Source organism: Talpa europaea (genome assembly GCF_964194135.1).
Source record: "Talpa europaea genome assembly, chromosome: 2".
In the NCBI taxonomy this organism is placed as follows: Eukaryota; Metazoa; Chordata; class Mammalia; order Eulipotyphla; family Talpidae; genus Talpa; species Talpa europaea.
In genome coordinates this window covers 104,643,652-104,659,507 of record NC_140068.1, presented here as the reverse complement: position 1 = coordinate 104,659,507, position 15,856 = coordinate 104,643,652, and the positions used below count along the sequence as shown (strand labels likewise).

The following is a 15,856-nucleotide window of genomic DNA, read 5'->3' as shown; positions in this document are numbered from 1 at the left end:
CGGGTTCTCGGGAAAGCGGGAGACTAGGGGAGAAGCCCCTCGGCGCTCGGGCCTCCTGTACGTACTGGAGGGAGGTGTTCAGACTGAGCCGGGCATCCACCTCACAGCCGGGCGCCGGCCAAAGCTGGACCGGCCTGGCTGCCCCGGCGGAGGAGTCGGGTGGGTGGGGATGGTGGGCGGTGCTCCCGGCGACCCTCGGTCCCTGCCACCGCCGCCCCGGCCGTCGGAGCCCACGTGTTCCCCCCTTTGTGACAGCGAGCGTTTCCGGGCCGGCGGGTCCTGGCGCGGGCGGCCGTGCCCCGCCTGCGCGCGCCGCGCCGCCCTCCGGACCCGCCCCGGGGCCCGCGCGCTCTTCGCCCGCCGCCCGCCGCGCTCTCGGGGAACGCGCGGGGCGCGGGCGGGGGCGGGGGCGGGGGCACGCCCCCCCGGGAGGGCGCCCCGATCAGGCGTCGCCGCGGGCACCCCGCACGGGTCCTCGGGCGGCGGGCCGGGGGAGGGGCGGGCCGCCCGGGCAGCGGCGGGGCGGGGTCGGCCTGCGGAGGCCCCGCGTCCCGCTCCTCCCCGAGCCTCCGCTCCCGGTGAGAAGGGGCGCACGCGGCTGGCCCCCCAATGCCCAGGCCTCGCCTCCGTGGCGGGAGCTCATCCATTGAGTGTGAGGTTTCGTGAGGTCCCGAGCTCCTGGCAGGACCGTGCCGGCGCGGGGCTTCTGGCAGCCTCGGCGCTTCAGGGCGTCGTGGCCTCCACGCGGGGCCCCTCTCGAGGGCGCTTCGGCGACCCTAGGGGTCTGTTATGTGCCCCCTCGTCCCACGGCCGAGGAAGTCACGTGCCGGCGAGCGGCCCGCAGCTCCGAGGCTTCGGGTCTAGTGTCCCGGCCACGCCCCCTGCTCTGGGTTCAGGGCCTCACGCGCGCTTCTCAGCAAACTCCCTTCCTGGACCGGTTCAGCCGCCGGGCCTACCCCGCCCGGGCAGCCGTCGCTGCTGCGGCAGCTCTAGGCCCCCGGGATCGTCAGGTGCCTCCCGAGCAACTCTTGTCCCTCAGTAGCCGTCCCTGGCCTCTCCCAGCTAGAACCCTCCCAGAGGTCAGACTCAGAGTTGGGCCCAGCCTAGCACGGTGTCTAGGAATGTAAATTACTAGTGTCTAATACAAATCAGGCTTTCCATATTCCATGTGAATGAAGGGAATTTTTTTTTTAAAGACAAAACACCATTTGTATTTTTTTTTAAAAGATTTAACTATTTATTTATTTATACAAGCACTGGGTACAGTCAGAAGCGCGGGAGGGTGAGAGAATTCACCAGAGCCAGAGCGGGGAGCAGAGCAGGCAGAAGGACCGAAGCACACTGCTGAGGGGAGCAGCGGGCGGCAGGAGAGGTCTGCGCGCCATGTGGGACCCTCCTCCGGTGGCCGGGGAGCAGCCGGCGATCGGAACTAGCGATGCAGAAGCTGCAGGCAGCTTCGCAACCCAGCGCTCAACCACAGCGCCACCGGGGAGGCCCCCATTTGTAATTTTGTCTATGTTCAGAAAGGGCACTGAGGTGGATGGGTTGAGGAGGAAATCTGGCAGCACTAAGCACATCTTGGTGTCTCCTAACACTGTTCTTTTGACATAGAACTGGACTGTAGGCCAAAGGTGCAGGGGGATTGTGTGTTAGAGGATTCACCAAAGACAGAGTGGGGAGTAGAACAGGCAGATATACCGAGATACACTGCTGAGGGGAGCAGAGGGCGAGACAGGTGAGGTCAGCAGGCACAGGTCAGCTCCCTGGCCAGGGATGGGACTCAGGCTTTAGGGATGATAGGGCTGAGACTTAACCCCTAGGCCACCAGGGAGGCCCTTCTGCTAATTGTTCTTTTAAGGTAAGGCTAGAGGAAGGGGAGCAAGCACTCATGGTAGGTACAGGATAAGGGCTGTGTTGGTGGAGGCCTGTTCTCAAAGCCAGTGTGGCCCAATAGAGGTATTACATGGTTTATAACAAGGAGCATTATGGGTGATGATGGTGAGGTGGGTTGGATTCTAGGCTCAGTGACAGGAACAGGGCCTGGATAAAATGAACATCCCGGGGCCTCCCCGGTGGCGCAGCGGTTGAGCGCTGGGTTGTGAAGCTGCCCACGGCCTCTGCGGCGCCGGTTCGATCCCCGGCTGCTCCCCGGCCACCAGAGGAGGGTCCCACATGGCACGCAGACCTCTCCTGCCGCCCACTGCTCCCCTCAGCAGTGTACTTCGGTCCTTCTGCCTGCTCTGCTCCCCGCTCTGGCTCTGGTGAATTCTCTCACCCTCCCGCGCTTCTGACTGTACCCAGTGCATGTATAAACAAAACAAACAAACAAATATAATAAATAAATAAATAAAACATGCCTCCATTAAAAAAAAAAAAAATGAACATCCCGCTCCCACCCTCCAGCCTCCTTCCCCAAACACACACAGAACCAGAACTCAAATTTGGATCATAAATTTTATTCCCGATGCGGGACAGATCCTTCCATCCCCAAAATGAATCACCAGCTGCCCTGGAGAGATCTAGGAGATTCTCTGTCTCCAGGGAAGGAATGAGAAAGGCAGGAACCAGAGACAGGGAAGTCTGCAGTTCTCCAGCCTACTTATCCTCCCCTTCTCAACAAAGGATTAGTTGCTCCCCATTATTAACCCTCTAATCTACTCACCCCTCAAAAAAAACACCTTCACTCTTCAATAATAACAAAACACACCACCTCAAGTATGCAGGGGAGGGGTTCTGGGATGGGACACAGGTTAAAGGTCATCAATGGAAGGGGCAGGGGAAAAGGAGCCATCACTGTTTCTGCTGCAGGGCCTCCTTCCTGGCCGCATCCTGGAGCAACTGTGTGTCAACTTCATCTGCGGGCAGCTGTACATAGCGGACCACTGAGCCCCGGATGAAGCAGTTCTTCACTGATAACTAGACAAAAAGACAAATGTGAAAACATCCCTCAAAGTGTCCTCCCACCTAGATGCTCTTAGAGGTGTTTCCTCTTCTCTATCATCCCCAACTCACCATGTGAGGGTATTTCTCAGGGTCTGTGACACTGATGTCTGTCAGTTTGATATTGAGATACTAAGAAGAGAAACAATCATTAGCCCTAGGACAAGATGCAAGGACCCACCCCTTAAGCTCTCCCCTCTTCCCCTAAGACCCAATTCTGGGTCCTTGCTATACCTCACCTGATCCACAGAATGGAGTGTTCCACAGATGCTGTAAGGGGTATAGAGAAGAAAAAAAAAACAAATTAGTTCACACCAAAGGCAACACAGGTGATTTCAGAGTATGAATAGAACATGGTTGGGAGAAGTCAAGGACTTGAGGAAGTCAGAAAAGGTGGAACCAAAAGGGGACATTCCTAAGCCCTGGAGTAAGAGATAGTGGTGTGTGTCATTTTAGACCTCAACGCCTTTCCACCTGAAATACCTCACTCTTAATAGCTACCATTAAACAACTGTTAAGTCCTTAGCCTCTATCCCCAAGGTATCTGTAATTTTTTTAAAATTTATTTATGCATACAAGAGCTGGGGTACAGGCCACAGATGCAGGGGTGTGTGTGTGAGAGGATTCACCAGAGACAGAGTGGGGAACAGAACAGGCAGATTGACCGAAGTACACTGCTGAGGGGAGCAGCAGGCGCGACAGGAGAGGTCTGCGCCATGTGGGGCTGGGGATTGAACTCGTGCTGCAGAGGCTGCGGGATTGCTTCATAGTGCAGTGCTTAACCCCTTGTGCGACGAGGGAGGCCTTGGTATCTGTCATCTTTACAGCACTTCACTTTATAACCATTTAGGCATTCAGAGAGGTTGTATAACTTGCCCAAGTTTAGAACAAATAAACAGAGACTTCAGTCTGACTCCTAAAATCATCAGGTATTTTCAAACACCGCTTCAGAACCAGAGTCCCAAGTAAAGTAGGTAAAACAGCTAAGTCTTGTCCTCAATAATGAAGGCACAAAGGACATCTCCTTTCCCCAATCCTGGAGCCCCCTGAAATGTTAATGAAGACTGCTTTCAAAACACAATGGCTGGGCCTCCCAGGTGGCGGTGGCCCAGCAGTTGAGTGCTGGGTTGCAAAGCTGCCCCCCCCCCCCAGCCTCTGAAGAGCCGGTTCGATCCCCGGTTGCTCCCCGGCCACCAGAGGAAGGTCCCACATGGCGCGCAGACCTCTCCTGCCGCCCACTGCTCCCCTCGGCAGTGTACTTCGGTCCTTCTGCCTGTTCTGCTCCCCGCTCTGGCTCTGGTGAATTCTCTCACCCTCCCGCGCTTCTGACTACCCAGTACATGTATAAATAAACAAATAAATCTTTAAAAACAAAACAAAACACCATGGCTTGGCTGTTCCAAGCCATGTTACCTCTATCCCCATTTAATGTCAATGGCTTCAACACTAAATCCCACAACCTCAAATCCTATCAGTTGTACTTCTCTCCCTGTCCCAGGAATCCCCATCATCTGTGGATGTCTTTCTAACAATCTCTTTCTAGTTTGACATCTACACACCAAGTCCTGACTACTTTACACCTGAATCCAAGCCAACCTCTAACTTGGCTACCTAGATCCTACCCATCCTACACATGATCACCAAATTCTAAGCTCTGTAGAACTGTGGTATTCAAACACTGATGTGTCCTAAGGTTTCATGAGACCATCTAGGTCTGGCAGTGTGTGCTCAGTGTGTATGTAGTGTGCGAAAGGTTGTCAAGTATTCTTTTCCTAAGTAATTGCTCTCTGTGTTCCTGTTTATTTTGGTCTTAAATTTTTTTAATGATTGTAATGGCAGTTTTTAAATGTCCTTATCTTGCCTAAAAGTTGGTAGTTCTCTGTTGAATAGTAACTTACACCAAATTATAAGTCTTTGAAATCCAGTATCTGAGACCTACTGCCTCCGTGGTGGTTTCATCATATCCCTGGCTGCTGAAGTCTAAGCATCCTACTACCATCTGCACCAGTGAAGTAACTTCAAGGAACTGCAAAAGGTAGTGGTGCAGTTTCATTCAGTCCCTTAAGAATGAGGCATTTGGTGGGCCTCCCTGGTGGTGCAAGAGGTTAAGACGCAACCTATGAAGCTGTCCACAGCCTCTGCAGTATGAGTTCAACCCCTTGTCAGCCAGGGAGCAACCCACATGGCACAGCAGACGCCCGCTGCTTCCCCCAGCAGTGTACTTCGGTCACTCTGCCTATTCTGTTCCCCACTCTGTCTCTGGTGAATCCTCTCACCCCCCACACCTCTGGCCTATACCCCAGCTCTTGTATGCATAAGTGAATAAATCTTAAAAAAAAAAAAAAGAACGAGGCATTTGGTACAAAAGTAATCTGACAACAAACATGAGAAAAAAAAAAAAGCTCTTTTCCCAATCCACTGGACTACCTTCAAATCTGGTAAGTCAGGAGCTTTAGGACCTGGTACTCTAACAAGTTATTCTTGCCATGTGCAAGATCCAGGAAAGAGAAAAGAGGAAAATAAACAAATCATCTCAGGTAATTGCCTAGATTTGATTTGACTTCCCTACTTGTCTAACTGACCCAATCTATATTCCATTGATTCCGTGTGCATTGCCAGTCCCATAAATGAAAATCTCTGATCTAAAAGGCAACTCCCTCCCCTTACCATTCCATGTCAATGTTTCCCCCACTAAAATGTTATCTCATATAGAAATGTGGAAGACACTGTTGAGGAGAGAATACACTGATTCAAACTTTTTAAAGGATAACTATACAAAATTGAATAATGATATGAGAGAATTAAAAAGTTTAAGAAAAAAAAAGTTTAAGAAAAACAATAAAACCACAACAGATATTACTATTTTTTTTTAAATTAGGATATTATGATGTTCCTCATATTACAGCTTTATTTATTTATTTTTAAAGACTTATTTATTTATACAAGAACCGGGGTACCGGCCAGATACGGGGGAGGGTAAGAGGATTCACCAGAGACAGAGCGGAGAATACAATAGGCAGACTGATGAAATACACTGCTGAGGGGAGCAGTGGGTGAGACAGGAGAGATCTGCCCCACCATGTGGGACTCTTGCCCACCGGCCGGGATTGAGTTCACACTGCAGAGGCTGTGGACAGCTTCACAGTGCAGTGCTCAATCGCCTGTGCCACCAGGGAGGCCCTTATTTATTTTTAAAGATTTATTTATGTATGCATACAAGAGCTGGGGTACAGGCTAGAGGTATTGTGGGTGAGAGGACTCACCAGAAACAGAGTGGGGAACAGAATAGGCAGATCAACCGAAGTACACTCCTGAGGGGAACAGGTGGTGAATCTGGAGAGGTCTGCTGTTCCATGTGGGTAGCTCCCTGGCCGGGGATCGAACTCATGCTGCAGAGGCTGCGGACAGCTTCATAGGCTGTGTCTTAACCCATTGTACCACCAGGGAGGCCCAGATATTTCTATTTTAAATGTACATCCTAGAGGATTTTTTTCCCCAAAGAAATAATCATGTGTACAAAGATGTATGCTATGGCAATAATGTTTGTAAAAGCAAAGAACTGGAGACAGCCAAAATGTCCAACAACAAGGTTCGGTTAAGTTAGTTCCCGTTGGGCCTTCCTGGTGGCACAGGGAGCACTATCAAGCTATCGCCAGCCACTGCAACACCAGTTTGATGCCTGGTCTGCCAGGGAGCAACCCATATGGCGCAGCAGATCTCTTCTGTCTCGCCCGCTGCTCCCCTCAGCAGTATATTTCAGTCAATCCGCCTGTTCTGTTTCCTACTCTGTCTCTGGTGAATCCTCTCACCCCCACACCTCTGGCTTACACCCCAGTTCTTGTATGCATAAATAAATAAATCTTTAAAAAAAATAAATTAGTTCTTGTCATATAATAAAAATGCCACAGATACTAAGAATGTTAAAGAGCAACTAGATTGGCATGGAAAATATCCATAACCTACTGTTAAATGAAAAGCAAGTTTCACAATTGCATAAAAAATATGAACCTGGGGCCTCCCTGTGGCTCAGGGGTTGAAGTCTCAGTGCCATCAAGCTACCACCAGCCACTGTGGCATGTTCCATTCCCAGTCAGGGAGCTAACCCACATGGCACAGCAGACCTCTCCTGTCTCACCCGCTGTTCCCCTCAACAGTGTATTTCAGTAAATCTGCCTATTCTGCTCTCCTCTCTGTCTCTGGCGAATCCTCTCACCTCTGCTCCCCCCAACCTCTGACCTATATCCCAGTTCTTATATGCATCAGTAAAAATAAATCTTAAAAGATATATATATATGAACCTCCTTAAAAAAAAAAAACAAAACAGCCAGACAGGATTAGATATCAGTTCTGCTGTGTAATTTACTAGCAGATAAGCAATTTTCCTAAATTATCTAAACTTCAGTTCTAGCAATCCTAGCAAATGTCATGTGGGGATGTTGTGAAAATTAAATGAGTTAATAAATGTATTCAGAGGAGTACTTAGTTGATAGGAGGTTCACAAATGTTAGCTATTTTTCTTTCAGTTCACATTTTATTAAGCACCTACTATATGTCAGGCCTATGTTAGACTCTATAAACAACGGGGAGCTTAAACACGGTCCTGGCCGTGAGGTTGTGAATAAAAAGGAACCCTCTTACACTGCTGAGGGGAATGCAAACTGGTTGAACCACTACAAAAAGCTGTGTGGAGGATCCTCAAATTAGTAAAAATGAAGCTACTAAATGACCCAGCAAGTCAACTCCTAGAAATCTACCCAAAGGAACATTAATTCGAAAAGAAGCCTGTAATCCTATGTTTATTGCAGCATTATTTACAATAGCTAAGATATGGAAACAACCTAAATGACCAAAAACGGATGACTTGCTCAAGAAAATGTGGGATATATACACAGTGGAATACTATTCAGCAATCAAAAAAGAAAAACTCTTGCCATTTGCAGCAACATGGATGGAGCTGGAAGGAATTATGCTTAGTAAAGTAAGTCAGAAGGAAAAAAAAAATATCAGATGGTTTCACTTTTAGGAGGAATACAGGGAAACCAAACAAGGGGTGAGGAAAAAAAAAAAGGCAAAACTAGCAGGCAAACTATAAATTGGAGACATATAGCAGGGGACGGGGAGGGATCAAAACAGAGGAGGGAAGAGCACAAAAGACTGGTGATGGTTCATGAGTGATTTCATGGTGGGAATTATATGAGGAATATACCTGAGGGGAGAAATCAAACAGTGTACAAAAATGAACAATGTGGGGGGAAAAAAGTATCATTAAAAATTAAAAACAAAGAACATGGTCCTGGCCCTGTAGGAAGGACAGGCCACCAACAATATTATTCCTGTGAATAAAACTTGAGAAGTAGCCACTAGGAAAGAAGTCTAAGGCAATGCAATTGACTTGACTAGAAGAACCTAGAAGTCTTTCTAGGACACAACATTTAATCCAAGTTCTAAAAGGTCATTAGAAGCTTTTGGGACAAGGTGGTAGGGGTTGTAAAGGCTGTACAGAGGGGTTTCATTGATTTTATGGTTATTTTAAATTTTATTTAATAAATAAGGAGATTATGCCACATACACTATTCTGCAGCAGCTTTCTATATTAATACATCTCATTCCTATGTGATAATCACATAATATGCAAGTATCAGTTTAATTAACCCATTCCCGATTTCTGGCTATTACAAATAAAACTATAAACACTTTTGTACATGCATTTTTGCTTGTGGAACTGATTCTTACATTTCTAGAAGCTGGATCAAAGGAGTATAAAAGTTAATCAGAAAAAAACAAAACTGTTCGTTTTGTAAAAAAAAAAAAAAAAAAAGTTATTGATGCCTCCACCCCCTCCCCAGTATTTACATTTCCTTGTATTGTTTTCCCATACAAGATACAACACCCCAGCTAATCTGTAGGTTTAAGGCACAAATCATTTCTTCTCTCCACCTTCCTCAACCCTCAAATACTTCTTAAAGAGATCAGCGGGTGCTGGGCATATCCACTCCCTAAAGACTTGTTGGAATAGGCACCTACCTCAGGTCATTCTTGAGTTCCACCACCACATCCTTGCCCACAAGGGACTTGAAAAAGGAATAGAAGAGCTATTGGGCGAGAGGGGGAAAACCATCATAGGGGAAGGGACACGGCAGGAGGAGCGCCCCCTTTCCAGTACTATCAAATACTGGTAGTGGGATCCCCACATCTCTACTTCTCCAAACATCCCGGGAATGAATGGTCGGTGACAGGGATGAACGGCTGGGTCCAAATGATGCTACACACACGCTCCTGAGCCTCCGATTTAAAGCGCGAGAGAGGCTCTGCTTGCACCCACCCGGGCTCCGGCGGGGCCAACACTCAACCGACCTCCTCTCCGGGGGCCCCGGTGACCTGACCGTGGAAATCCCCCCAACCGCGCAACTCTCCCAAAGCCTGGTCTCCGTCAGGGAAATGCCCCCCGGGGAATCTCGCTGTCCCGCCGACTCTGGCTTTCCCTCCTCATAAGAGAGAAAAAAGCACTTGCAACCAGGTGTTTCTTCTGGAGCGCATAAGCCAAGGCTGGAGGGAAAATGCTAGGCCCGAGGCCAGCCCGGAGGGACAAAGCCGGGACCCCCCCCCCACGCCGCCCCGCCCCCAACCGTCCAAATTGCCCGCGCTCCCGAGGCGCCCCCTTGTGACGTCACGGTACCTACCATGGTGCTCGCGCCGCGGGCTGCCGGCCGGACCGGGAAAGCGAGAACCGGGCCGCGGGCCGCAGGCCGGGCGGGAACCCGAGTGCCGCCCCGCGCGTGGGAGGGGCGGGGTCGCGCAGGCGCAGCCGGAAGCGCCGCGGAAAGCTGAGAGTAACGGAGAGCGTGCGGCGCCCCGGCCGCTCGCGGAAAGCAGGCGGGGGAGCGTCCAAGGAACGTGAAAGGCCGGAAAGGGGCGGGGCCCCTGCCTCCCACTTCCTCCCTGAGCGGCGGGCTCCCGCCGCGCATGCGCCAACCCCGGGGCGCCTGACCTGCGGAGCCGCTGCTCTCATCTGAAGTTCTTTTCTATGACGGTGTAATCCACAGGAAGATTTGCCCATACCTCACAGACACCTCCTATTGAAAACTGCGGGGGACACACCAGGGGACACCAAGGCCCTGCCTTGCAGGGCCTCCCTGGTGGCGCAAGGGGTTAAGCACCGCACTGTGAAGCTATCTAGAGCTTCTGCAGCACGAGTAACATCCCCAGCCGGCCAGGGAGCAACCCACATGGCGCGGCAGACCTCTCCTGTCTTGCCAGATGCTCCCCTCAGCAATGTGTTTCAGTCAGTCTGCCCGTTCTGTTCCCCACTCTGTCTCTGGTGAATCCTTTCACCCCCCCGTCCCCCACCGCACCTCTGGTCTGTACCACAGCTCTTGTATGCGTAAATAAATAAATTTTTTTTAAAAAGTTATTTTCGGGCCCCCCGGTGGCGCAGGGGTTGAGTGCTGGGTTGTGAAGCTGCCCGCAGCCTCTGCAGCGCCGGTTTGATACCCGGCTGCTCCCCGGCCACTGGAGGAGGGTCCCACATGGCGCGCAGACCTCTCCTGCTGCCCGCTGCTCCCCTCAGCAGTGTACTTCATCTGTCTGCCTGCTCTGCTCCCCGCTCTGGCTCTGGTGAATTCTCTCACCCTCCTGAGCTTCTGACTGTACCCAATGCTTGTATAAATAAATAAATAAATAAATCTTTAAAAAAAAAGTTATTTTCCTCTTTGAAACAATTAGCTCATGAAAATTCAAATAATTTGTCCTTTCCATCTAAATCACTCACAACGCACAACCAGAGCACATGCACTCTTTTTCCTTACTTTTTTAAGATACACTCACAATCTAAACAGACAAGAAGTAATTTCCTTTAGGAACAACTTTACTGGGTGACAAATAACCATCCACACAGGAGTAAGTTGGGGAGGCCAGAAATAAATAGCAGACATTCAAATTCATCAAATGGTTCAAAGAGTGGGCTGGTATTTCTAAAAGTCTCATTCCAGAATTAGAAACAGAATGCTGTAGTGTGAGATGAAATATGACATCCTCCAATCAGAATTTCAAAGGGATGGTAGCTGAGATTCAGGTTCAGTCAATTCAAGAATCATAACAATGTCTGAAGGCATGGGGAGCAAAATTCACCTTAGAGGTGACCCCTGAACCCTCAAGCTTCAGATAACTAATCGACTTCTTCAATTGTGGGGCCTGTGGCAGCGGATCCAGGAGAGTACCCTGTTCCACATGTAGGCCCAGTGCATCCTCCCTGATAGAGTTTTGTAATGACTGGGTTACACACTTTCTCCAAGTCCTTTCTCTTATGTTCAAACTCATCTTTCTCAGCCAGTTGATTGGCTTCTAGCCACGAAAGGACCTCATTGCATTTATCCAATATTTTCTTTTTATCAGATTCACTAATCTTGCCCTTCAAGCCTTCATCACTCACAGCACTCTTCATGTTAAAAGCATAGGATTCTAAAGCATTTTTTGCAGCAATTTTCTCTCTCTGGACCTCGTCCTCAGCTTTGTATTTCTCAGCATCCTGAACCATGCGCTCGATCTCCTCCTTGCTTAGGCGGCCTTTGTCATTGGTGATGGTGATCTTGTTGGCCTTGCCTGTGCTCTTGTCCATAGCTGTTACATTGAGGATACCATTAGCATCGATGTCAAAGGTCACCTCGATCTGAGGAACTCCTCTGGGTGCAGGAGGGATTCCACTTAGGTCAAAGCGCCCCAGCAGGTTGTTGTCCCTAGTCATGGCCCTCTCGCCCTCATACACCTGGATTAGCACCCCCGGCTGGTTGTCCGAGTAGGTGGTAAAGATCTGTGTCTGCTTGGTGGGGATGGTGGAGTTGCGCTTGATTAGGACAGTCATCACACCCCCTGCTGTCTCCAGCCCTAGAGAGAGGGGAGCAACATCCAACAAAAGCAGGTCTTGTACCTTTTCAGATTTGTCCCCCATCAAAATGGCTGCCTGTACTGCCGCCCCATAGGCCACTGCCTCATCGGGGTTGATGCTTTTGTTGAGATCACGGCCGTTAAAGTAGTCCTGTAGCAGCCTCTGAACCTTAGGGATACGGGTGGAGCCCCCTACTAAAACAATGTCATGGATTTTAGCCTTATCCATCTTGGCATCCCGAAGTGCCTTCTCCACGGGTTCCAGCGTGCCCCGGAACAGGTCTGCACACAACTCTTCAAATCGGGCTCTGGTGATGGATGTGTAGAAGTCGATGCCCTCGAACAGGGAGTCGATCTCCAAGTTGGCCTGTGTGCTGGATGACAGGGTGCGCTTGGCCCTCTCACAGGCTGTGCGCAGCCGCCGCACGGCGCGCTTGTTCTGGCTGATGTCCTTCTTGTGCTTCCTCTTGAACTCCTCCACGAAGTGGTTCACCAGCCTGTTGTCGAAGTCCTCCCCGCCCAGGTGCGTGTCCCCTGCTGTGGCTTTTACCTCAAAAATGCCATCATCTATGGTCAGAATGGATACATCAAATGTGCCTCCACCCAGATCAAAGATTAGGACATGTCGCTCTCCCTGACCTGCTTTATCTAAGCCATAGGCGATGGCAGCAGCTGTGGGTTCATTGATAATTCTTAACACATTGAGACCTGCGATTACACCGGCATCTTTGGTGGCTTGGCGTTGAGAGTCGTTAAAATAGGCGGGAACAGTGATCACAGCATTGGTGATAGAGTGGCCCAAAAAAGCCTCAGCTGTCTCCTTCATCTTAGTAAGCACCATAGAAGAGATTTCTTCAGGGTAGAAGGCTTTTTGCTCCCCTTTGTAGGAAACCATTACTTTGGGTTTCCCTCCTTCATTGACCACTTGAAAAGGCCAAAGCTTCATATCTGATTGCACTACAGGATCATTAAATTTCCTGCCAATCAGCCGCTTTGCGTCGAACACCGTGTTCTGGGGGTTCATGGCTACCTGGTTTTTGGCCGCGTCGCCGATTAGCCGCTCCGTGTCGGTGAAGGCCACGTAGCTGGGGGTGGTGCGGTTGCCCTGGTCGTTGGCGATGATCTCCACCTTGCCGTGCTGGAACACCCCCACGCACGAGTAGGTGGTGCCCAGGTCGATGCCGATGGCCATTCCCTTAGAAGTAGCCATGGTTTTCCGAGGTCTGTAGCAAAAACACATTTTAAAGATTGTGGTAAAATACACATGACATAAAATTTACCATCGTAACCCTTTTTTTTTGGGGGGGGGGCTTGATAGACACACTTGTCCCTCCTCCATCTTAACCACTTAAAAGTAGTAAGTTCGTTGACATTATTATCCAAAGAATTTGCAAAACATGATTCATCTGGTAAAAGTAAATATCTATGTCCTTTACCCATGTCCCATTCTTTTTCCTCCAGCTGGGAGCAACCACTGTACTTTGTCTCTATGAATGAGACCCCTCTAGGTACCTCATATTAGTGGACTTATACCCAATTTTTCTGTTATTTCACTCAGCACAATAGCTTCGAATGTCCATTTATATTATAGCATGTGTCATAATTTACTTCCCTTTCAAGGCTGAATAATATTAATTGCATGTGGGACTCTCTGGTGGCGCAAGGGGTTAAGACACAACCTATGAAGCTGTTCGCAGCCACTGCAGCATGAGCTGGATCCCAGGCCAGCCAGGGAGCAACCCACATGGCACAGCAGACCTCTCCTGTCTTGCCCGAGGCTCCCCTTAGCAGTATATTTCAGTCAATCCGCCTATTCTGTTCCCCCCTCTGTCTCTGGTGAATTCCCTCACACACACACACCCCCTCCCCACCTCTGGCCTGTATCCCAGTTCTTGTATGCATAAATAAATAAATATTTTTAAAAAATCAAAACAAGGGTGGTGGGAATTTTTTTAAAAGATTTATTTATTTATTTATACAAGAATAGGGGTACAGGCTAGTTGTGTGGGAGGGTGAGAGGATTCATCAGAGATAGAGCAGGGAACAGAACAGGCAGACTGATGACATACACTGCTGAGGGAGGCAGTGGGAGAGACAGGAGAGGTCTGCTGTACCATGTGGGATTCTCCCCAGCCAGCCGGAATCCAACCCGCGCTATAGAGGCTGTTGACAGCTTCACAGTGTGGCGCTCAACTGCCTGTGCCACCAGGAAGGCCCAAGGATGGTGGGAGTTTTATGGGGACTATAAATAAGATGAAAATGCATACATTGTACAAAAATGAAAAAATGATGTAAAATATATAAAATAAAAATTTAAAAATATTAATTGCATGTATATAGCACATTTTGTTCATTCTCTCTCTATGAACACTTGGGTTGCTTCCACTATTTCTTAAAAAAGCTTTATTTATTTATGCATACAAGAGCTGGGGTGCAAGCCAGAGGTGCTTGGGAGTGAGAGGATTCACCAGAGACAGAGTGGGAAACAGAACAGGCAGATTGACTGAAATACACTGCTGAGGGGAGCAGCGGGCAAGACAGGAGAGGTCTGCTGCACTGTGTAGGTAGCTCCCTGGTCTGGGAGAGAACTCATGCTGCAGTGGCCGCCCCTTTCCGTTTGGCCAACACCTCCTTCCTTACTTTAACTTGAACAAACTAGACCCTCCTAGCGCTTTCTCAAACTTACTAGTCAAAGATTCATGAGTCTGGAGTCTCCCAGGTGGCGCAGTGGGTTGAGCACAGCGCTGTGAAGCTATCCATAGCTGCTGCAGCGCAGGTTTGATTCCCAGCCTGCCAGGGAGATTCCCACATTGCGTGGCAGACCTCTCCTGTCTAGCCCACTGGTCCCCTCAGCAGTGCTTTCGGTTGGTCTGCCTGTTCTGCTCTCCATTCTGTCTCTGGTGAATCCTCTCACCCTCCTGTGCCTCTGGCCTGTATCCCAGCTACTGTATAACTAAAAAATAAATCTTAAAAAAAAGAGAGATTTATGAGTCTGATCTGCGCTTGCGCCATTCCAATTCCTCCTCCAATTCATAGTGCTGATGCTTAATCCCCTGAGCCACCAGGGAGGCCCCCAGTTACTTCTACTCTACTTTATAGTTACTGCAAATAATACCTCCATGAACTCTGTATATAAGTAACATTTGGTCTATAAATATCTCTTCCAGACCCCACTTTTATGGCAGAATGATTTCTGGACAAAGTAGACAAAGTATTCTTAGACAACTAGAAGGATGCGGGAGGGCAGTGGGCATACACTGTTTTAAGTTTCTCATGACATGACTGACTCAAATGTCCTATTCCTATATCCATGATATATTTTATTCTGATATTGCACCTGTCTCCTCCTCCTTAATTAGGATTGGCTTATGTTCTGGTCCTCTCACGAGATATTAATCTCCACAATTTGGGGGTAGCTTCCTCAGCACTTTTTTTTTTTTTTAAGATTTATTTATTTATTTATACAAGCACTGGGTACAGTCAGAAGCGCGGGAGGGTGAGAGAATTCACCAGAGCCAGAGCGGGGAACAAAACAGGCAGACCGACGAAATACACTGCTGTTTCTCAGCATTTTTTCAGAAGAGATCCACCTGGTCTCTTCCTCCCAAAGAAAACTCCAAAAATCCCCTAGACACTATCACAGACCAGTCCTCTAGCATTCTCCCAACAGTTCTGACCAATCCAGTCACTGCGTGCTCCCCAAAGGATGCCCCTTCCTGTTTGGCCAACACCCCCTCACTTTAACTTAAACAAACTAGACCCTCCTGGCACTTTCTCTAACTTACTGGTCAAAGATTTATGAGTCGGCTCTGTGCCCTCGCCATTCCAATACCTCCTGACTCACCTACTGTCTCGCCGCCTCCGATCCAGTTTGGTAAAGTTCGGATTTCGAACCCCTGTAGTGGGGGCTCCCTCAATATGAAAACCGCACAGCCGAAGTACCCCCACCCCCCACCCGCCCCGCCCTACAACTCTTGACTGGCTCAGGTCCTGCCACCGCGATTCCACGCCTGGCGTGAAGTCAGAGGCTGATCTC

At 49.3% G+C, this 15,856-nt stretch overlaps 2 protein-coding genes across 2 annotated transcripts; both read right to left on the bottom strand.

Moving 5' to 3' along the window:
* Positions 1 to 2,733: 2,733 nt before the first annotated feature.
* LSM2 (LSM2 homolog, U6 small nuclear RNA and mRNA degradation associated) lies at positions 2,734 to 9,623 on the bottom strand (the record flags this gene model as incomplete). Its single annotated transcript, XM_084259360.1, has 5 exons — positions 2,734 to 2,916; positions 3,013 to 3,072; positions 3,180 to 3,210; positions 8,965 to 9,032; positions 9,567 to 9,623. 5 exons carry the CDS (start codon positions 9,621 to 9,623, stop codon positions 2,791 to 2,793), a joined length of 342 nt encoding a protein of 113 aa, XP_084115486.1. The 3' UTR covers positions 2,734 to 2,790.
* A 1,481-nt stretch (positions 9,624 to 11,104) lies between these two features.
* On the bottom strand, positions 11,105 to 13,039 carry LOC311167056 (heat shock 70 kDa protein 1-like; the record flags this gene model as incomplete). The annotated part of the gene is made up of 1 exon (XM_084227857.1): positions 11,105 to 13,039. Exon 1 carries the CDS (start codon positions 13,028 to 13,030, stop codon positions 11,105 to 11,107), a length of 1,926 nt encoding a protein of 641 aa, XP_084083983.1. The 5' UTR covers positions 13,031 to 13,039.
* Between the last annotated feature and the right edge of the window lie 2,817 nt (positions 13,040 to 15,856).